Source organism: Penaeus japonicus, unplaced genomic scaffold (genome assembly GCF_977035675.1).
Source record: "Penaeus japonicus unplaced genomic scaffold, GWHDUDI00000001_assembly GWHDUDI00001296, whole genome shotgun sequence".
Classification (NCBI taxonomy): domain Eukaryota; kingdom Metazoa; phylum Arthropoda; class Malacostraca; order Decapoda; family Penaeidae; genus Penaeus; species Penaeus japonicus.
In genome coordinates, this window is record NW_028235698.1 from 1 (window position 1) to 25,000 (window position 25,000).

At 35.7% G+C, this 25,000-nt stretch overlaps 2 protein-coding genes and 1 long non-coding RNA gene across 7 annotated transcripts in view; all 3 read left to right on the forward strand.

The window, feature by feature from the left end:
* Nucleotides 1-6,468: 6,468 nt before the first annotated feature.
* LOC147466401 (uncharacterized) lies at nt 6,469-7,765 on the forward strand. Its single transcript, XR_015190898.1, has 2 exons — nt 6,469-6,640; nt 7,466-7,765. It is a non-coding gene; the product is annotated as an uncharacterized LOC147466401 (long non-coding RNA).
* A 1,596-nt stretch (nt 7,766-9,361) lies between these two features.
* Nucleotides 9,362-19,353, forward strand: LOC147466402 (uncharacterized). Its single transcript, XM_086535528.1, has 3 exons — nt 9,362-9,461; nt 18,068-18,166; nt 19,055-19,353. Exons 1-3 carry the CDS (start codon nt 9,362-9,364, stop codon nt 19,243-19,245), a joined length of 390 nt encoding a protein of 129 aa, XP_086391654.1. The 3' UTR covers nt 19,246-19,353.
* Nucleotides 19,354-22,209: 2,856 nt separating this feature from the next.
* Nucleotides 22,210-25,000, forward strand: part of LOC147466403 (uncharacterized) — a 9,703-nt gene continuing 6,912 nt past the window's right edge. Inside the window, exons 1-6 of one of the 5 annotated variants that reach the window (XM_086535530.1) lie at nt 22,210-22,542; nt 22,787-22,861; nt 23,585-23,707; nt 24,129-24,245; nt 24,416-24,541; nt 24,698-24,757. In XM_086535530.1, coding sequence (XP_086391656.1) covers nt 22,276-22,542; nt 22,787-22,861; nt 23,585-23,707; nt 24,129-24,245; nt 24,416-24,541; nt 24,698-24,757 — 768 coding nt within the window. In that variant the 5' untranslated portion in view covers nt 22,210-22,275. Of the gene's footprint in view, nt 22,543-22,786; nt 22,862-23,581; nt 23,708-24,128; nt 24,246-24,415; nt 24,542-24,697; nt 24,758-25,000 lie in introns of all 5 variants that reach the window. The other 4 variants (XM_086535529.1, XM_086535531.1, XM_086535532.1 and 1 more) reach the window with 4 other exon arrangements.

The following is a 25,000-nucleotide window of genomic DNA, read 5'->3' on the forward strand; positions in this document are numbered from 1 at the left end:
CCTCTCCCTTATCTTCCCCTTCCTCCTCCCTCTTTCCCTTCTCCATCCCACCCCCTCCCCCTTATCTTCCCCTTCCTCCTCCCTCTTTCTCTTCTCCTTCCCTTCCTCCTTCCCACCCCCTCTCCCTTATCTTACCCATCCTCTTCCCTCTTTCCCTTCTTCCTTCTCATCCCCCTCCCTCTTATCTTCCTCTTTCCCTTCTCCCTCCCACCCCCCTCCCCTTCATCTTCCCCTTCCTCCTCACTCTTTCCCTTCTTCTTCCCTTCCTCCTTCCTACCCCCTTCCCCCTTCTCTTCCCCTTCCCCCTCCCTCTTTCTCTTCTCCTTCCCTTCCTCCCTCCCCTCCCCCTCTCCCTTATCTTCCCCTTCCTCCTCCCTCTTCCCTCCTACATTCCTCCTTCACCTCTTATTGATGACCATTGTCCTTTCTTCTCAATATTCCTGAATTGAAGTTAAATGATCAAGTGAGTCATTTTAGCTCAAAGGTCCAAGCGACGAGAATTTTCCTTTCTCACGCTTTTCACCATATTTTGACAGCATGTATCTTGTGGATAGCCTGGCCCATTACATGAGTGTAACATCCCATACCTTTGGAGATAATACCATAGGATTTACTACACACACAAACACACTCACACACGTCTACACAAACAAATACACAGATATACACACAAGCAAACACACACCTATACACAGAAGCAAACACACATACCCATATAAACACACAAGCAAACACTCAAACATATACACACAAGCTAACACACACACATACACACAAGCAAACACACACACATACACACACACATACACACAAGCAAACACACACACATACACACAAGCAAACACACACACATACACACACATACACACAAGCAAACACACACTCATATACATACTCACACACGTACACACACAAGCAAACACACACTCATACACAGAAGCAAACACACATACCCATATAAACACACAAGCAAACACTCATACATATACACACAAGCTAACACACATACACATATACACACAAACAAACACACATACATATATACACACAAGCAAACACACACACATACACACAAGCTAACATACACACATACACACAAGCTAACACACACATACACACAAGCAAACACACACACATACACAAAAGCAAACACACACACATACACACAAAGAAACATACATACACATATATACACAAGCAAATACACACACATACACACAAACACACACACATACACACAAACACGCACACATACACACAAACACACACACATACACACAAGCAAACACACACACATAAACACAAACACACACACATACACACAAGCAAACACACACACATACACACAAGCAAACACACATACACACAAGCAAACACACATACATGCACACAAAGTGACAAACAGACATACTTGCGCGCAGCCTCCCCAGAGAGAGATCAGTTCAGTTCAGAGAGATTTGCGAAGACGTCGCTTCGCCCGGGCTATATGCACGAGGCGGCCCGGCCTCTGTCAGCTGTAAGTGAGAGAGAGAGAGAGAGAGAGAGAGAGAGAGAGAGAGAGAGAGAGAGAGAGAGAGAGAGAGAGAGAGAGAGAGAGAGAGAGAGAGAGAGAGAGAGAGAGGGAGATCACTCATTTTATCATTGTGCCACTAAACGAGTGGTCGCACTGAAATTCTTGACAAAACAATCCGTATGGTAATTTGGCACATACTGTGCGTACACTGTATTGTAGGAACAATCAATCAGTCTGCTCCGAGACACGGAGGTGTTTCCTTCCCCTTTGACCCCATGGAACTTACGTGATTGGACTCTGCCGTCACACAATTTTGCTTCAGAGATAAGTAGTTGGCTGCTCATGTTTCTTCCTTAGTTATCAAATTGCATTCATTAGCTCTAGAATACTGCCATTGAAAATATTGCGTGGAGACCATCCCTGTACTCTTTTTTATTACTCTTTTTATAATAACTTTGGAAAATCAATAGATATATAATTGTGTTACAATATATAATTGTAATTATATATTATATTAATAATGATATAAATAAATATATTATATATTGTAATAATGATATAAATAAATATATTATATATTGTAATAATGATATAAATAAATATATAATTGTGTACAGTTGACACTAACACAATTGCAGATTGAATTCACTGCAAACAAAAAATAAAGGATTTCAAATATTGCATGGGAGGTACAGAACACCTCACACACACACACACAAACTCTCTCCTAAAGCCAAATGGCCAAACTACAATCTACAGAATCAAGCTCTTATCTGGCCAGGATATGTCACGCGTCCAAACATCCCACATGTGAACAGCTGCATTGTAGTGATGTGCTTCGCCCCAGCCATCCTCCAGGGGAAATGCACGAGTTCTTCTAGTCTCTACTCGAGAGGCTTCTAGTCTCGCTAGATAGTATTGTTTCTTTGTTCATTAAAGTAGGAGAATAAAGTAAAGTACTGTATTTACAGTTTTTTGTGCTTTGCCTGCACCTTCAGTGCTTTATTTTGAAGGTGACACGAGACTACAAGTAGGAGTAGTCAGCCCCCACCCCAGACCCGCAGCTCTCTTCTACCCCAGGGTAGCCCTTACGGGCTGTGACCCCTGGGTAGGGAGGCCCAGTAGTCTGGGGCGTCCTTTGGGCGCAACTTTTCTCTCCCCCTAAATTTTTTCCATATTCCTGTGTGACTTTCCTGAATCTACATGAGTCTCCTTGTGAGCTCCTGTATTCGCTTGGGGGGTGGGCATTAACTTACCGTCCCTCGCACTAGGCAGGTTCGGCGGTAGGAAGGTGTCTTACATACAACTCCGAACCCTTAGTTGGTACTGGAGAACACAACCAGGCTTCCACTAAGGGGGGTTGAGGACGCTTAACAATAAGACTGTTTTTTTATTATCCTCTCTTAGCTATTGGGATTAGGTTGATATACAATAGTTAAGGGAAAGGTAGTCCTCTCAGGACAACGGGCTTTGGCCCAGGGTTCGGACCTGGTCCGACACCCAGTATGATTGATACCCCGGCTACCCTTCCTCCTCCCCAAGGAGGAGGGGCGACTCAGAACCATTCTAAGACCACTTTGACCAATAATGGAACCCCGACCAATAACCGACCCAGACGACACATTGATATCCCTCCCCAGAACGCTAGGTGCGTGAACATCCGTTGCATAAATGAAAATCAATCCTTGCAGAATGTCAACCCCTTTATCATTAAGAAGGTCCTTGATGGTCAAGTGGAAGGCGGGTTTGATTTTGTCCGTAAATTGCGAGATGGCAGCCTCCTTGTGAAAGTGCAATTTAAGTCTCAGATTTATGATTTACTTAAACTGACGCAGATTCATGACATTACAGTAAAAGTAACTATTCCTGTTGGCCCAAATACCTGTAAGGGAGTAATCTTTCACAGGGATTTGAGGACAATGGAAGAAAGCGAAATTCTTGATGCCATGAATGATCAAAACGTAGTAGACGTAAATTGCATGACCAAAAAAGATGGGAATGCGCGAACAAAGACCGGATTGTGTTTCTTGACTTTTTCTTCACCAAAAATTCCTAGTACTGTTAAAATCGGATATGAGATTGTTCAAGTAAGACCTTATATTCAAAAGCCAATGCGGTGTAATAGATGCCAAAAATTTGGACACACCTCATTAAGATGCATGGATAAGGACACTAACAAATTCGCTTGCGGTAAATGTACTGGAGATCACGATACCACTGAATGCACGGAAAAGACACTCAAGTGTGCTAACTGTGGAGGTCCCCATCAGTCAGGCTCTGCTGATTGCAGTAGCCTGAAGAAGGAGACTGAGACATTAGCATACATGAGAGAGCACGATGTTAGCTACCGTGAGGCCAAAAAGAAAGTTGAAGGTTTGACAAGCAAACCCAATACTTCTTACGCCTCAGCAGTAACTAACAATGTTTCCAGTGCAATCAGTGTTAGTCTTAATCATGATGACATGATTAAGTTGCTAGAAGTGTACAATGATATTTGGAAAAGCCAGACTTTTCCAAATTCATGACACTTCGCCCACATCATTCCCATATTGAAAGGAGGGGGAAATCCCAGATCCGCCATCTCTTACCGCCCAATTGCGTTGACAAGCTGCTTATGCAAGGTCATGGAAAGAATTGTTAATAGTAGTATTGCATTTTTTAAATACCAGCAATTTACTAGTTGACGAGCAGTGCGGCTTCCGAAAGGGACGTCAAACTCTCGATCAGCTAGTAAAACTGGAAAGACATTCATGAGGCATTTGCCAAAAAGCATTTTTTGATTTCAGTATTTTTAGACATAGAAAAAGCCTACGATATGACATGGCGACATGGCCTACTCAGAAAACTTTATGCTTTCGGATTACGTGGAAACTTGCCTTGTTTTATTTAAATTTTCATTTCTGACAGAACGTTTTCTGTCAAATTATTTTCCGACAATGTCACATTCTCGGACATTTTTGTCCAGGCAAACGGGGTCCCACAAGGAAGTGTCTTGTCTCCAACATTATTTTTATGTATGATAAATGACATTTTACCATCTCCTCCTCGGAATCTTAAATACTCACTGTACGCCGATGATTGTGCATTATGGCACTCCAGCAATAATGCAGAGTTCTCGGCAAATCAGATCCAATTGGCACTGGATATGATTCATAACTAGGGCCTCCAGTGGGGTTTTAAGTTTTCCATATGGTCGACTGAATGCCAGTTGAGATTCAGATTGCCAAATCATACATCGATCTTTCTTGCCGAATTATTTGCAATTGATAAAGCTTTAGATTTTGCCTTATCGACGACCCACGATAGAATAGTCATATTTTCAGACTCGTTAAGTTCAATTAAAGCCATTAAATCACTAGAAACCACCAATAATGAAATACAGGGTAATATCATTCGTAAAATGCATAGTGCCAATAAATCAATCAAGCTCATATGGGTACCTGGACACTCGGGTATCCATGGAAATGAACAGGCTGACAAACTGGTGATCTGGAGCCTGGTATTGTCCGCACAGATCTCAGGTGTTTTGTCTCTTTTATAAAAGCAAAAATCCATCTCCTGTGGCAGAGTGAGTGGACCGACCTCACCATAACCAACAAAACCAAAGAAGATATCGAACTGTGGGGCACAACCCACAGAAGAAACAGAAGGGAGGAGGTGGTGTTAGCCCGTCTCAGGGTAAATGCCACCAGAATAAACCACCTCACTCCATATGTAGAAAAAAATTTCCCTCCGCAGTGCCAACAGTGCAATACCATATTTTCCATCAAGCACATGTTAATAACCTGCAACAAATATAACAATAATAGACAAACAATTAAAAATTACTTCAGAATTAAGAACATTGAATTTAATATAATAAACTTATTATCAGACAATGAAAAAATAATAAGTAAAGTAATCGCTTTTCTAAAGGAGACAAAACTTTATGACCTTATATAGATTGATAAAATAAAATGCAAGCAAGCAAGCAAGTTTGGACAGCAGATAGCCTCTAGCACATGAGCCACTAGCTCGGCCAAACACTGCTCACAACCTGTGCCCTTTTGGCACTTGTTGTCTTTTTACATTTTATTGTATTTTATTGTTTTACAAGGGTTGCGGCCATAGATAAATTCATGGCCAGGCCAAAGAGAATATTTTTGATATGAAAGGAGGAGAGACCTTTTGTTTTGTGTTGAATATAATAAATAATGATCGGAACTATTGATTTTATATCTTTCAAGACCTAATCTGTAAAATACTGAAAATAAGAATGTTTGCCTGACTCTAGCCACGCCTGCTCGGCAATGTCCTGTGTAGGAACTCTTTCTTTCCACATACAAACTGACATACACTCATACACATACATAACATACATTTTACACGTCTTCGACTGTCTCGCACATACACGGGTGCTGATCCCTTATCAGCTGGTGGCAGCCTACCCCTACACAGGACAGGATTCACGTTACCATGGATTCAATCGGGATTTTACTTTGGGGCAAGGGAATATCTCGGGGAATCACTACGTGTGTGTGTGTGTGTGTGTGTGTGTGTGCGCATATGGCCGCGTGTACATGATTACGTGTGTATGCTTGTGTTCTGTTGAGTGGAAGTTTGACCTTGACTTTCCACTCGGATGAAAAGTTCATTTCTTTGAGCTCTTTCAAGCAAATGTTATTGAAGTGTGTTATGGAAATGTATGTTAGGGAAGGGAGTATTATAAAAGTGTGTTTTATAGAAGCTTTTATGTTATGGAAAATATGCAGAGCTCATTGCACTGCGCAACGGACCGTCTGGACTCCGGCCAGGAATGATACGTGTTGAAATGACATCATACTGCATAGGAGTGTAGAGTTCGTAACTATTGTATCCTGAATTAGTGTTATTTTCGCAAATCTCTTAAGTAAACTGTTCAAATGGCAAATCTGAACTAAAAGGTAATTATATCATTGTTTGTTTGTTTGTTTTTATATATTCATATCTGTTTGATTGTACGTTTGTGTGCGTGTGTGTGTGTGTGTATGCACGTTTTGCAATTGTGATTGTGTTTATCAGTGAATATGTGTGAGAGTGAGTGTCTGCTCGTTACCTCCAGCACCAACAGCCAACGGAATGACATCCCAGGCAAGCAATGCGGAACTTGTAAGTACACAGCCACAGGCAGACATACTGAGGGAGAGAGGGAGGGAGAGAGAGAGAGAGAGAGAGAGAGAGAGAGAGAGAGAGAGAGAGAGAGAGAGAGAGAGAGAGAGAGAGAGAGAGAGAGAGAGAGGAGGGGGGAGTAAAAAAGGTAAAAGGATAACAGATGAATATAAAGAAAGTGAGGAGAGAGAGACGACAGGGAAGAGAGGAAGGGAAAGAGGCAAGAGAGGTGGGAGGAGAAAAGTAAACAGAGAACAGACGAAGGGGAAGAGAGAGAAAGAAAAGAAGAGAGAGACATATAGAGAAATTTGGATGGAGAAGAAGGCAGGAGAGAGAGACTGAGTGGGGTTGAAAGTAGAAAGGCAGAGATAAATGGAAAATGAGGGACATGGAGCAAAAGGAGAAACTTGGATAAATAGACAGGGTGTAGGGGAAAGCATAGAGATGACAGGAAGAGAAAGGACTAGAATTTCATAGATGAAATGAGATAGACGGAGTTAGGAGATAGCGATAGGTAGAGAGAGATAGAGTTAGAAATAGATAGATCGAGAGAGAAACTGGGGCCTCTACGCACTGTACATCAAAGCTACAACACTTGCCGATATGATTATATGGTGTACAAGAACACAATGTACTAAAATGTGCACAGACATTGACAAGGATTCTTGCTGAACAAATCGAGAACAAAACAACGTAGGAAAAGACAGGAAAGCGAAAAGGCCTTGGGCATATTGGTGTTTTTTCCTATTTTCCTTTGTTGTATAGGCAATAAGATACTCGTCCATGTGGAAGTGGGAAGTCCTGACCATAGCCTTTCCCTTTCAGTTTGCTCTGGTGAGAGCAGGCGACACCGAAGGGCTGCAGACCGCCCTCGGCTCCCTATATGAAGGCGCCCTCTCTACTTTCTTTGGTGACACGGATTTCTATGGTAAGCCAGCAATAGCAATGCTTTTAGAAAGTCCATTTCGACATTTTCTTTTTGGTTTGTGTGTGGTGTAGAATTAATTAGGTCTTGGCTTTTGATGGCCAGATTTTCTTGAAGGTATTCTTCTTTCATGCAATTAACACAGGCAAGGTGTAAATCTTCTAAATTGATTCCTTATTATTATTAGTAGTAGTATTTTTATTATTATTATTATTATTATTATTATTATCATATTTCCCTATATATGTATATATACATATGCATGTATATAAGTATACATATATATTTACCTATGTCCATATATATTATATATATATATATATATATATATATATTATATATATATATATATATATATATATATCTTACTCCATCTCTGTATGTATCTGTCTAAATATGAATATGTATGCACAAACATGTATATGCACATGTATATATATATATATATATATATATATATATATATATATATATATATATATATATATATATATGTATATATATATATATATATATATATATATATATATGTATATATATGTATATATATATATATATATATATATATATATATATATATATATATATATATATATGTATATATATGTATATGTATATATATATATATATATATATATATTATATGTATATATATGTATATGTATATTATATATATATATATATATATATTAATACATATTTGTATGTATATGTATATATATGAATATGTATGCACAAACATGTATATGCACATATATATATATATATGTATATATATGTACACGTATATATGTATATTTATATGCATATATATATATATATATATATATATATATATAATATATATATATATATATATATATATATATATATATATATATTTACGTATACCTTTTTGTGTATATATATATATATATATTTATATATACATACATACATATGTATATATACATAAACATATTTATAGTATATATATGTATATATATATATATATATATATATATATATATATATATATATATATATATATATATATATATATATATATGTATATATATACGTAAATATATATATATATATATATATATATATATATATATATATATATACATATATGTATATATATAAACTCTGAACTGTTGGCCTATACATAAATATATAAGTATATATATAAATATATATGTATATATATATAATATAAATACATATATATATACATACATATATATGTATATATATGTATATATATAATATATATACACATATATATACATGTATATATATATATATAATTTTATATATATACAATTGTATATATATATATAATATATATATATATATATATATATATATATATATATATTATATATATATATATAATATATATATATATATATAATATATATATATATATATATATATATATATATATATATATATATATATATATATATATATATATATATATATAATATATATATAGACATATATATATATATATATATATATATATATATATATATAATATACATATATACATATATAATATATATATATATATATATATATACATATATATATATATACATATATATAGACATATATTGACATATATGTTTATATATATATATATATATATATATATATATATATATATATATATATATACTTATATATTCATGTATAGGCCAACTTTGGAGTGAGAGACAGTCCAGAGTGGGCCTAACCATCAGTGTGTGAGAAAGAGCAAGAGGTCAGCTTTGGAGTGAGAGACAGTTCATAGCAATCTTCATACCATGACTGTTGCCATTGGTACCTGGGCTGACTGGCTCATGGTTGCTGTGGAAGAAAGACACATTGGACAGACTGGGATTAATCGCAACAGGAGTGACGAAAGTAAAAGCAAATGCAGTTGTGTGGTCCGACAGGGATGGTTGCTTGGACTTTGCCATTTTGGAGGCAGAGGATAAATTGTTTGAAGCCACAGTGCTATTTCCATTTCTTATAAGAATGCCCTTAGAAAAGGTCAATTGAGGGCAAGAGTTTTTTCTCTAGCCACAGAGGCGCCAATGCTCTTGGGTCTTGAGTCAATATTAAGCCAGCAGATATAGTATAGCCTTCATCTTTGTTTGGTTCGAAGTAGAGGAGAGAGGCAGGTGCCGAGTAATGCCTTTCCAAAGGACACGAAGATGATGCATTATTATTTAAATTATCTATCCAAGTCTCATCTTTATTCATTATCTTAATATCAATAATTTTCATTATCTTTCCCCTTCCTATTCTCTTTATCATTCTCACTAATATTTTTTTCATTCTCATTCCTAAGAATATTGAGTAGCCTTGTCACTCCTTTTTCTTCTCATTCTCATCATAAGTGTTGTTCCCAATCTCTTTCCACTCTGTGAATTGTTTTTCTTGTTCTAGTTCTATTCATCCTTGTAACCACTTTCCAAATTATTCTTATATCTTTCAGGAAATAATATCATTGTTTTTTTCATCTTGCTGATACTTATTCTCATTATAATAATAACTTTATATTTTTGTAGCAGACAATGTGATCACTTTCTTTATTCATATCATTGTCATTTTCACTTTCCCTTCATGATATTTTGGATTCTCATTTCAATTCTTTCACTGTCACTATCACTGTCATATTAATATTCCTTTACATTGGCATTATATGCGTCCTTTTTAATCATTATCATTTACTTACAGCCTCATTCCAAGTATCATTAACATTGTCATTATCATGTTAATTCTTGTCCACATCTATCTCCCTTCCATTTGTCATTATATCCTTCTATTGTAAGTCATCTATTAATTCCCTCATAATAGTTTTATAATAGTTCTTACCTCTCTAGATATAATGATAATATTCATTGCCATTCATTGTTGTTGTTATTTTTATAAATTATTATTATCAACATAATTGATATCATCATTATTATTTCCATTACTAATATTATTATGATCATTATCTCACTGTCATTCTCATTCACATTCACCTTCTCATTGTCATTCTCACTCACATTCACCTTCTCATTGTCATTCTCACTCACATTCACCTTCTCATTGTCATTCTCACTCACATTCACCTTCTCATTGTCATTCCTATTCACATTCACTTTCTCACTGTCATTCTCACTCACATTCACCTTCTCTTTGTCATTCTCACTCACATTAACCTTCTCATTGTTATTCTCACTCACATTCACCTTCTCATTGTCATTCTCACTCACTTTCACCTTTCACTGCCATCCTCACATTCACCTTCTCATTGTCATTCTCACTCACATTCACCTTCTCTTTGTCATTCCCACTCATATTCACCTTCTCATTGTCATTCCCACTCATATTCACCTTCTCATTGTCATTCTTACTCACATTCACCTTATCATTGTCATTCTCACTCACATTCACCTTCTCTTTGTCATTTCCACTCATATTCACCTTCTCATTGTCATTCCCACTCATATTCACCTTCTCATTGTCATTCTTACTCACATTAACCTTATCATTGTCATTCTCACTCACATTTACCTTCTCATTGTCATTCTCACTCACATTCACCTTTTCATTGTCATTCTCACTCACATTCACCTTCTCATTGTCATTCTCACTCACATTCACCTTCTCATTGTCATTCTCACTCACATTCACCTTCTCACTGTCATTCTCACTCACATTTACCTTCTCATTGTCATTTTCATTCATATTCACCTTCTCATTGTCATTTTCACTCACATTCACCTTCTCATTGTCATTTTCACTCACATTCACCTTCTCATTTTTATTTTTCACTCACATTCATCTTCTCATTGTTAATTTCACTCACATTCACCGTCTCATTGTCATTCTCACTGACATTCACCTTCTCATTGTCATTCGCACTGACATTCACCTTCTCATTGTCATTCCTACTCACATTCACCTTTTCACTGTCATTCTCACTCGAATTCACCTTCTCATTGTCATTCTCACTCACAATCACCTTTTCATTGTCATTCTCACTCACATTCACCTTTTTATTGTCATTCTCACTCACATTCACATTCTCATTCACATTCTCATTGTCATTCTCACTCACATTCACTTCATCATTGTCATTCTCACTCCCATTCACCTTCTCATTGTCATTCTAACTCATTCACCTTCTCAGTGTCATTCTCACTCGCATTCACCACTTCATGACATTCTTATTCACATTCACCTACTCATTGTCATTCTCACTCACATTCACCTTCTCATTATCATTCTCACTCTCACTCACATTCACCTTCTCATTTTCATTCTCATTCCCACTCACATTCACCTTTTCATTTTCATTCTCACTATCACTCACACTTCTCACTTTCATTCTCATTTACATTCACCTTCTCATTGTCATTCTCACACATTCATTTTCACCTTCTCATTATCTTTCTCACTCTCACTCACATTCACCTTCTCATTTTTATTCTCATTCTCACTCACATTCACCTTCTCACTTTCCTTTTCATTTAAATTCACCTTCTCATTGTCATTGTAAACCACTAGCTGGCACTAGTTATAACCCACCACTGAGAGCAGTTGTTATAACCACTCGATGCCCTGGTTGTAGGGCGGTGGTTAAGAGACAGACGTTCACGTGCCACGGTCTTAATTGCGGACTATTAATCACACCAGACTCTGGCCGAAGGCCAGAGGTCAGAGCTGTTCGCTCTAGTCTGTCTGTCTGTCTGACCTCTCTGTCCTGATCTGTCTCTCCTGGGTTCCTTGTGTGTCCTTTAAGTACAGAGCCTGAGTCACTTTCTACGCCTAAGGCTATTTCACAACGGAAACAGCTGAAGGGACCGGAAGCAGACTATTGAATGTTACACGGCAATGAAAATACACATACTATCAAATGGTAATGAAGGTGAGAAGGAGGGAGATGTCTACAGATTCATCCTGCTATAACATATAAGATGTACTTGGTCAATGAAGAGGTTTTAATGATGCTTCCGGTTCGGTACACGTGTGAGTGTGTCAGCTGTGACCAGGTGAAAGGTCACGGCAGGAAGCAGGTGTCGGTCAGTACTTCCGCTAGTCACTAGGGAATAGTGTCCTTAAGGAACTATTATTACAAAGACTGTATAACAATCAAATAACAGTAATAGTCCGAAAATCAGTGGCTTACATTCATTCTCACTCAAATTCACCTTTTCGTTGTTTTCTCACTCATTTACCTTCTCATTGTCATTCTCATACACATTCGCCTTCTCATTGTCATTCTCATTCACATTCACATTCTCAGTCTTATTGTCATTCTCACTCACATTCACCTTATCAATGTCATCTCACTCACATTCACCTTCTCATTGTCATTTTCACTCACATTCACCTTCTCATTTTTAATCTCACTCACATTCACCTTCTCATTGTCATTCTCACTCATTCACCTTCTCATTGTCATTCTCCTTGACATTCACCTTCTCATTTTCATTCTCACTCACATTCACCTTCTCATTTTTGTTCTAACTCATTCTCCTTCTCATTGTCATTCTCTCACATTCACCTTCTCATTGTCATTCTCATTCACATTCACATTCTCATTTTTATTCTAACTCATTCACCTTCTCATTGTCATTCTCTCTCACATTCACCTTCTCATTGTCATTTTCACTCACATTCACCTCATTTTTAATCTCACTCACATTCACCTTCTCATTGTCATTCTCACCCATTCACCTTCTCATTGTCACTCTCCCTGACATTCACCTTCTCATTGTCATTTTCACTCACATTTACCTTCTCATTTTTATTCTAACTCATTCACCTTCTCATCGTCATTCTCTCTCACATTCACCTTCTCATTGTAATTCTCATTCCATTCACCTTCTCATTATCATTCTCACTGACATTAACCTTCTCATTGTCATTCTCACTCGCACTCACCTTCTAATTTTCATTCTCACTCATATTCACCTTCTTATTGTCATTCTCACTCTCATTCCCCTTCTCATTGTCATTCTCACTGACATTCACATTCGTATTGTCATTCTCACTCACATTCACTTTTTCATTTCATTCTCACTCACATTCACCTTTTCATTTTCACTCACATTCACCTTCTCACTTCCATTCTTACTCACATTCACATTCTCATTATCATTCTCACTCACATTCACCTTTTCATTTTCACTCACATTCACCTTCTCACTTTCATTCTCACTCACATTCACCTTCTCATTATCATTCTCACTCACATTTACCTTTTCATTTTCACTCACATTCACCTTCTTCCCTTCATTCTCACTCACATTCACCTTCTCATTATCGTTCTCACTCACATTCCCTTTTTCATTTTCACTCACATTCACCTCAATTTCATTCTCACTCTCATTCACCTTCTCATTATCATTCTAACTCACATTCACTTTTTCATTTTCACTCACATTTACCTTCTTTTCATTCTCACTCACATTCACCTTCTCATTGTCATTCTCACTCACAATCACCTTCTCATTGTCATTCTCACTCACATTCACCTTCTCGTTATCATTCTCACTCGCATTCACTCCTCGTTATCATTCTCACTCACATTCACCTTTTCATTTTCACTCACATTCACCTTCTCATTGTCATTCTCACTCACATTCACCTTCTCATTGTCATTCTCACTCATATTCACCTTCTCATTGTAATTCTCATTCACATTCACCTTCTCACTGTCATTATCACTCAAATTTACCTTCTCATTGTCATTCTCACTCATATTCACCTTCTCATTGTCATTCTCACTCACATTCACCTTCTCATTGTCATTCTCACTCATATTCACCTTCTCATTGTCATTCTCACTCACATTCACCTTCTCATTGTCATTCTCACTCACATTCACCTTCTCATTGTCATTCTCACTCACATTCACCTTCTCATTGTCATTCTCACTCACATTCACCTTCTCATTGTCATTCTCATTAACATTCACCTTCTCATTATCATTCTCACAGACATTCACCTTCTCATTGTCATTCTTACTCGCACTCACCTTCTCATGTCATTCTCACTCACATTCACCTTCTCATTGTCATTCTCACTCTCACTCACATTCACCTTCTCATTGTCATTCTCACATTCACCTTCTCATGTCATTCTCACTCACATTCACCTTCTCATTGTCATTCTCACTCACATTCACCTTCTCATTGTCATTCTCACTCACATTCACCTTCTCATTGTCATTCTCACTCATTCACCTTCTTATTGTCATTCTCACTCACATTCACCTTCTCATTGTCATTCTCATTCACCTTCTCATTGTCATTCTCACTCATTCACCTTCATCATTCATTCTTTCACTCACATTCACCTCTCATTGTCATTCTCACTCTGACTCACATTCACCTTCTCATGCCATTCTCACTCACATTCACCTTCTCATTGTCATTCTCACTCACTCACCTTCTCATTGTCATTCTCATTCACCATTGTCATTCTCACCTTCACCTTTCATTGTCATTCACACTCACATGCTCCTTCGCATTGTCACTCTCACTCATTCACCTTCTCATTGTCATTCTCACTCATTCACCTTCTCAATGTCATTCTCACATTCACCTTCTCATTGTCTTTCTCACATTCACCTTCTCATTCATTCTCACTCACATTCACCTTCTCATTGTCATTCTCACTCACATTCACCTTCTCATTGTCATTCTCACTCATTCACTTCTCTATCATTCTCACTCACATTCACCTTCTCATTGTCATTCTCATCACTCATCACTTCTCATTGTCATTCTCACTCACATTCACCTTCTCATTGTCATTCTCACTCACATTCACTTTTCATTATCATTCCTCCACATTCACCTTCTCATTGTCATTCCTACTCACATTCACTTCATTGTCATTCTCACTCATTCACCTTCTCATTGTCATTCTCACTCATTCACCTTCCATTGTCATTTCTCACTCACTCCATTCTCATTTCATTTACTCATTCACACTTCTCATTTGTCATTCTCACTCATTCACCTTCTCATTGTCATTCTCACTCATTCACTTTCATTGTCATTCTCACTCACATTCACCTTCTCATTCTCACTCACATTCACTTTCATTGTCATTCTCACCATTCACCTCATCTCATTCTCACTCACATTCACCTTCTCATTGTCATTCTCACTCACATTCACCTTCTCATTGTCATTCTCACTCACATTCACCTCATTGTCATTCTCACTCACATTCACCTTTCAATTGCCATTCATACTCACTTTCACTTTCATTGTCATTCACTCACATTCACCTTCTCATTGTCATTCTCACTCACATTCACCTTCTCATTGTCATTCTCACTCACATTCACCTTCTCATTGTCATTCTCACTCACATTCACCTTCTCATTGTCATTCTCACTCACATTCACCTTCTCATTGTCATTCTCACTCACATTCACCTTCTCATTGTCATTCTCACTCACATTCACCTTCTCATTGTCATTCTCACTCACATTCACTTTCTCATTGTCATTCTCACTCACATTCACCTTCTCATTGTCATTCTCACTCACATTCACTTTCTCATTGTCATTCTCACTCTCATTCACCTTATTTTCATTCTCACTCACATTCACCTTTTCATTTTCATTCTCACTCACATTCATCTTTTCATTGTTATTCTCACTCACATTCACCTTTTAATTGTCATTCTCACTCACATTCACATTCTCATTGTCATTCTCACTCACATTCACCTTCTCATTATCATTCTCACTCACATTCACCTTCTCATTCTCACTCACATTTACCTTCTCATTGTCATTCTCACTCACATTCACTTTCTCATTGTCATTCTCACTCTCCTACTTATTCATTCACACTCATTTTCATTTCATTCTCACTCACATTCACCTCACTGTCATTGTCATTCACATTCACTTTCACATTCTCATTCACTTTCATTCATTCATTCACCTTCACCTTATCATGTCATTCTCACTCACATTCACCTTCTCATTGTCAATCTCACTCACATTCATCTTCTCACTGTCATTCTCACTTACATTCACCTTCTCATTGTCATTCTCACTCACATTCACCTTTTCATTATCATTATCATCCACATTCACCTTCTCATTGTCATTCCTACTCACATTCACCTTCTCACTGTCATTCTCACTCACATTCACCTTATCATTATCATTCTCACTCACTTTCACCTTCACATTGTCATTCTCACTCACATTCACCTTCACGTTATCATTCTCACTCACATTCACCTTCGCATTGTCATTTTCACTCACACTCACCTTCTCATGTCATTCTCACTCGCATTCACCTTCTCATTGTCATTCTCACTCACATTCACCTTCTCACTTTCATTCTCATTCATATTAACCTTCTCATTGTCATTCTCACTCACATTCACCTCATTGTCATTCTCACTCACATTCACCTTCTAATTGTCATTCTCACTCACATTCATCTTTTCATTGTCATTCTCACTCACATCTGCCTTCTGATTTTTATTTTCACTCACATTCACTTTCTCATTTTCATTCTCACTCACATTCATCTTCTCATTGTCATTCACACTGACATTCACCTTCTCATTTTCATTCTCACTCACATTCATCTTCTCATTGTCATTCACACTGACATTCACCTTCTCATTTTCATTCTCACTCACATTCACCTTCTCATTGTCATTCTCACTCATAATTACCTTATTTTCATTCTCAGTCATATTCATCTTCTCATTGTCATTCTCACTCACATTCACCTCATTGTCATGCTCACTCACATTCACCTTCTCACTGTCATTCTTATTAACATTCACTTTCTCACTGTCATTCTTATTCACATTCACCTTCTCACTGTCATTCTCACTCACATTCACCTTCTCATTGTCATTCTCACTCACATTCACCTTCTCATTTTCATTCTCACTCACATCCACCTTCTCATTGTTATTCTCACTCACATTCTACTATCATTATCATTTTCACTCACATTCAACTTCTGACTGTCATTCTCACTCATATTCACTTTCTCATATTCATTCTCACTCACTTTCACCTTATTTTCATTCTCACTCACATTCAGTTCACTGTCATTCTCACTCACATTCACCTTCTCATTGTCATTCTCATTCACATTCACTTTCTCACTGTCATTCTCACTCACATTCCCCTCATTGTCATTCTCACTCATTCACCTTCTCACTGTCACTCTCACACACATATTCACCTTCTCACTGTCATTCTCACTCACATTCACCTCACTGTCATTCTCACTCATATTCACCTTTTAACTCTTATTTACACTCACTTTCACTTTTTCATTTTTATTCTCACTCATATTCACCTTATTGTCATTCTCACTCTCATTCAGCTTCTCATTGTCATTCTCACTCACATTCACCTTCTTCCTGTAATTCTCACTCCCAATCACCTTCGCATTGTCATCCTCACTTCTCTTCTCACGCTCATTACTCACAAACAGACGTCTAACACAAGCATCTTCCTCCCTCAGGTCTGACTCCCTTACACCTTGCTTCCTTGAACGGCCATGGTGCTGTTGCAGAGACGCTCCTCGAGAAGGGCGGAGAAGTGAACGCCAAGACTTTGATTGGTAAGGCGATTGGAAAGCGAGTGACTTCTTAAAGGCGCCAGAAGAATTGTTTTTTTTTTCTAATCTTTGTTATTATGGAATTTTATAACAAATTATTGTTATAATTTGATTAGGGAATCTTTATCATCTTTTATCATTAATTTTATTGATATTTATTTCTTTATTCTATGAATTTTTCAATAAAATATTTTCATAGATTATTCTATAAAATAGAAATAAATAAATTTTTCTGCTTCTTTATAATATAAATGTTATAATAATTAGTTATAACAATTCTGATAATAATAAGTATGATGATTTCAATTATTATTGATAATATCATTATTATTTCATGATTATCTAAAAGAAATATGATCATCCTCATCATTGATCATAATCATCATCAATGGTGCTATTCATATTATCATTATTATTTCAATAGGATTACTATTATTATTACTCCTATTTCTATTAAATTATCAATTGTTATCATCCTTCTTATTATTGTTATTTTGATAGTGATCCTGTTCTTGTTCTCCTACATGCTTTTGTTGGTGGTGTTGTTGCGAGGTCTTTGTCAGTGATGACAAAGACAATGATGATAATGGAGAAAGTAATGGCAACAAAAGCAACAACAATAATGATGATAATAATTGTCATTCTCACTCACATTCACCTTCGCATTGTCATCCTCACTTCCCTTCTACAGTGAGAAGGTGAATGTGAGTGAAAATGACAATGAAAAGGTGAATGTGAGTGAGAATAACAATGAGAAGGTGGATGTGAGTAAGAATGAAAATGAGAAGGTGAATAAGCGTGAGAATGACAATGAGAAGGAGAATGTGAGTGAGAATGACACTTTCCTTTACTCACAAACACACGTCTAACAGAAGCATCTTCCTCCCTCAGGTGAGACACCCTTACACTGGGCTTCCGAGAACGGCCATTATACTGTTGCGGAGACGCTCCTTGAGAAGGGCGGAGAAGTGAACGCCAAGACTAAGGATGGTAACGATTGGGAAGCGAGTGACTTCATAAAGGCACCAGAAGAATTTTGCTTTTGTTTCTTTTCTCTTTTTTGTCTTCATGGAAATTTATAACAATTATTATTCAGATCTAATAAGGATACCTCTATCATCAGCTTTTCTTATTTCTTCATCATTCATTATTCTTTTCTATTTATCCATTCCTTATGTTTTAGTTGTTTATCTGAGTTATTTGTAAATGTTACTTATTCATTATCATTTATCATATGAATTTCAATGTTATGCTTAATACTATCATAAAAATATTCATTTTTATTATCATTTATTACAATTACATTTATATTATTATTTCAAGAATTTTCTTTTGTAATAGTCACTTTTCATCATTCATCTTTTTTCTTCCTCTTTTACTCTTTTCATTATTGATATAATTTTCATTTTTATTTCAATTTTTTTCTATATGATTTTATACATATCATTCCTATTATTATTATTATTATTATTATTATTATTATTGTTATAGTTAAAAATATTATTATTTTAATTATTCGTATTACTCCTATTTCTATTTCAATTATTATCATAGGTTATCCTTCCTCTTGTCATCATTGATAATTTTGCTGATGATCCTGTTGTTCTTGTTCTCCTACATGCTTTTGTTGTAGTTGTGAGGTCTTTATCACTCATAGTACCAGTGTCGGTAAATCATGATGGTAATGACAATGAGGATAACACGATGGCTTCCTTGTTCTTCCTTCTTGCAAACACCCAAGTCTGCTCACAGCTTGCTTGCAACAAACATGGCTATGCAGGTGCTGTTAAGAGGAATGCACTACTTAGCATTCGTTTTACAAAATACCTTTTCTCGCAACTTAAGTTAGGTTTGCTAAGTACAAAGGTAACATATCCAAATGAAATATCAATAATATAAGTTCATACGAAAAAAGATATTACCTATTTAGTTTGATTATTATAATGATAATGATAATACTAATAAAAATAACCATAATAATGATGATAATGATAAGAATAAGAATAACATTGATTATGATTATATAAAAACATTAAAGATAACGATAACAATCATTATTATTATTATCAATATTAATATCAAACTAGTTAGAATGACCATTATTTTTTTTTAAATAATTCTTATGACTGATATCATAATTTCTTTCATTATAAATATTATGTTAATGATAATAGTAACTCCAACAACAATGATAGAAGTATAATGAGATCCTTATTTTCATTATGGTTATTATTTTCCTTCATATCATTGCCATCAGAATATGCATTAAAATTATAAAGACCATAATCATTCTTAGAATCATGATGATTCTCATTCATGAATACTTTCCCATTTTCATTTCCACTCTCATTTTCTTCATCATTTTCCATCCCTTTCATTTCATTCTCTAGTCATTTCGTGCTTATTCATAAGCTTTTCTTTTAGTTTGTATTTATCAAAAATATTTTCATATTATAAAAATATTTTAGCATCATTATCATTAATATGATAATAATTACGATTATAACAATTGTTGCCATTCAAATTAGCATTGACATTTTCATTCCCAACCTCAGTTCCCTTCTCATTTTGATTCTCATTAACATCATCACGACAGTTTTCATTTTCATTTTTATCCTCGCAAGTCTCAGAGCCATTCCAGTCATAACTCTCCTTCTGCAACTCTTTGTCACTCTATACTTTCTGTATAATTCTCCTTCTACTCTTTGTCACTCTATACTTTCTGTATAATTCTCTTTCTCCTACTCTTTGTCACTATATTTTCTGTATAATTTTCCTTCTCCTCCTCTTTGTCACTCTATACTTTCTGTATAATACTCCTTCTCCTATTCTTTGTCACTCCATACTTTCTGTATAATTCTCCTTCTCCTACTCTTTGTCACTCTATACTTTCTGTATAATTCTCCTTCTACTCTTTGTCACTTTATACTTTCTGTATAATTCTCCTTCTACTCTTTGTCACAATACTTTCTGTATAATTATCCTTCTCCTACTCTTTGTTACTCTATATTTTCTGTATAATTATCCTTCTCCTACTCTTTGTCACTCTATATTTTCTGTACAATTTTCCTTCTACTATTCTTTGTCACTTTACATTCTCTATATAATTCTTATACTCTTTGTCACTTCATTATCTGTCCAATTCTCCTTCTCCCACACTTCATCATATTTATTGATCTCCTCATTATCCCTTTCAGTTTTCTCTTTCCTTTTCATCTTCATGCTCATCATTCATTATCATTATGTTCCCAGTAATGAGTTGTCCTAACTCATTACTTATACCATTGTTTATTATATTAACACAATTGTTATTTTTACTTTCATTTATAGAATATCATTGGTTAATTTAAATTATTTTTAGAGATGTTATATTGTTTTATAACAAACTTTATTATACTGTAACAATTATCATTCTCTTTTGTTTTTGTTTTTTAATTTACCTCTATCAATATATTGTTATATATATGAATATGACTCAAATCTCCATATATATATATATATATATATATATATATATATATATATATATATATATATATATATATATATATATATATACATATATATATATATATATATATATATATATATATATATATATACATATATATATATATATATATATATATATATATATATATATACATATATATATATATATGTATATATATACATATACATATATATGTATATGTATATATATATACATATATATATATATATGTATATAGATGTGTATATATATATATCTGTGTATATATATATATATATATATATACATATATATATATATATATATGTATATATGTACATATATATATATATACATACATATATATATATATATATATATATATATATATATACATATATGTATATATATATATATATATATATATATTGTCGTCATCAATATTGTCATATTTCATCATCATATATCTTGATTTATATAATATATGCTTAAATATATATCATTACATTCACATCTCACTTATTTCTGAACAAATTTGAATAAAAATGAAAATAAGAAAATGAAACAAGTGTTTCATTGTAGAGCAACATTTAAACATTGACAAGTTCTACAGTCAAGTTTACCTTCAGGACAGACAGCAATGCACTTGGCAGCCCGTTATAGACACACGGCAGTGCTGGAAGTCCTTCGGGAGGGCGGGGCCGACGTGGACACTGCAGATGGTGAAGGCAACACGCCCCTTCACAAAGCAGCTTCACGAGGGCATCTCCTCGCTATATTCATGTTGACGAAATTTGGGGCTTCCACTTACAAGAAGAATAAGAGTGGAAGGACTCCGCAGGACTTGATGCCGAGATCTTCCTCCACAGAGAGCCGTGGCATGGAACTTTTCCAAAGCGTGTCCATGGTAATAGATTGTATTGGTCAGACTCTGGTCCTTCCTCTGTCACCATTGGTTTTCAAAGTTGTGCATCATGGGCAGTGCCATGGTTGCATAGTGGCACTGTAACTAAATCATAAAAGGATTCTAAATTTTTATTATATATATATATATATATATATATATATATATATATATATATATATATATATATATATAATGAGATATAACATGTTAATGCATTTATCTGTTGAATATTGATTACTTTCAGACTCACATGGCGGAAGGTTGGGTTGCAACCGAGAAGGAAAGGATCAGATTGCAAAGAGAAATCCAAGTGCTGAAGGTGAGTTTTTATAGAGTCAAGGGATCAAAAAACAGAAATCAAAAGGATAATGAAAAGATGGAGAATGATCAGTGGAATGACAGAAAATATAGCTACTATTTATAATCAAACGAAAACCTTTCTAAAATGAATTTTCCTTCTTTTGGTGTGGACTGGAGATGTGCAGAAAGCAGGATAGTCAAACAGGCAGACATTTATAGATGAGGAGAGATGGGGTGAACTAGGGAAGTATTTAGGATGAAATGCAAATCAAAATGTAAGGGTTTTGGTGACGGCTAATCTTTTATAATATTTGATCCGCTTGATTCTTTTACGACTCCAATCTCCTTATCTCGTGGTTCTCAGCTTTCCCTCCATCCATCAACAATGTCAGGAAGGAAATGACTTATTATCAAGTTAAAGGCAATAATGATATGCTTGTCACTTCCTTCTCTAGAAACAACATGAGCAGAAAGACAGAGAGATTAGTTAGATGATGAACAAGTAAATAGATAGATAGAGAGAGATAGAGAGAGAAAGAGAAAGTTCATTTCATTTGTCTTTTTGAGCACTTATGATACCTATTCCTACCTTATACAGAAGCAGCATGAGCTGGAAGAGCAAGAAATTAGTTAGATAATGAACAAGTAGACAGAGAGAGAGAGAGAGGTAATGTTAGAGAGAAAGTTCATTTCGTTTGTCTTTTTGAGCACTTATGATACTTTTTCCTTACTCATCCAGAAGCAGCACGAGCAGAGAGAGCGAGAGATCAGTGTGAAAAATAGCGAGACAGTGAATCTACAGAAGGAGACCAGAGACCTGAAGGAAGACCTGAGGAAGAAGGAAGAGGAGATTGTATTACTCAAGGTATGCACAGGAGAGAGCGAAGAAGAGGGACGAAATGACAGAGAGAAAGGAGGAGAGGAAAGGGACAGATATAGAATAATGTTTAAGAAAGAGGAGAGTTAGTGTGAGATAGCGTTGTGTTATTAGTAGCTTTTTGTCTGGAGAACCTGGAGCTTCCTGAATAAGTCCTTGTAGGTGTGAACCTCAACTATTCCAAACGAAGAGAGAAAAGGTTGCAGGATTTGTGCAAATGTAAATGCAACATGATGAGCAATTTTCTTTGCTTCCAAAATGCATTAGCTCCTTTTTAAAAGAGATTTTATTTGTCAAAATGATATTACTGGTTGGTCGTGCGATTCCACTTGCTTTGCCTGTGATGCCTTGCTCTTCTCCTCAAGCCTTTAGGACAGAGACATCCCTACAGTGTTGTCTTCTCTTACAGGAGGAGCAAGGACATGAGAGGAGTAGGATGGAGACTGAGGTGACTAATCTGCAGACGGAAAACAGCGAACTGAAGGATATCCTATGTCTCAGAGAAAGGGAGATCAGAGAGCTAAAGGTAAGAGCAAGAGCTTCCGAAATACATCAGCCCCTTTTTAAACCCGATTTTATTTGTCGAAGCGAGATGACTGGTTGGTTGTGCAATTCCATTTGCTTTGCCTGTGATGCTAGGTTCTTCTCCCTAATCCCTTTAGGACAGAGATATCCCTACAGTGTTGTATTCTACAGGATATGCAGGAGGAGCAAGGACGGGAGAGGAGTAGGACGGAGACTGAGGTGACTAATTTGCAGACGGAAAACAGCCAACTGAAGGATATCCTATGTCTCAGAGAAAGGGAGATCAGAGAGCTAAAGGTAAGAGTAAGAAGAAAGAAAAGAGAGGAGAGAGAAAGAGACTAAAATAAGGAGAGAAACAATGAAGAAGTATTGTATTCACACATATGTATTTCTACATGGTTGAGTATACACTTCCGTCCCGTTAAGAAGGCGTGACAGTCCTTTACTTTACAGGAGCAACACACAGCGGACGTTGGGAACGCGACGAACAGGTCGGAGGGCGAGGATGCGAAAGTGAGGAGGATATTAATTCTTATGACTTATGATGCATTGCACTTAGGGTGATAATAATTCTGAGAATTAACTTCAGTGGTGATATTAATGCTTTTAACGTAAATGTAGTTGCACTGAGGATGATGTTAATGCTTTAGACAGAACTTCAAGAAAGGAAGGTTGGGAGAAAGATAAAGTGCGAGAGAAGGAATTAGAACAAAGGAGGGAAAGGTTGAAGGAGAGGGAGACATACATTTTCACAGA

What these genes read in the sequence shown, in the direction of transcription:
- LOC147466402 (XM_086535528.1), top strand. Translation starts at nt 9,362, where the DNA reads ATGACTGTTGCCATTGGTACCTGGGCTGACTGGCTCATGGTTGCTGTG. An exon ending in TCGCAACAGGAGTGACGAAA is followed by an intron (nt 9,462 to 18,067) that starts GTAAAAGCAAAT and finishes TTCCTCCCTCAG; the next exon opens with GTCTGACTCCCTTACACCTT. An exon ending in GAACGCCAAGACTTTGATTG is followed by an intron (nt 18,167 to 19,054) that starts GTAAGGCGATTG and finishes TTCCTCCCTCAG; the next exon opens with GTGAGACACCCTTACACTGG.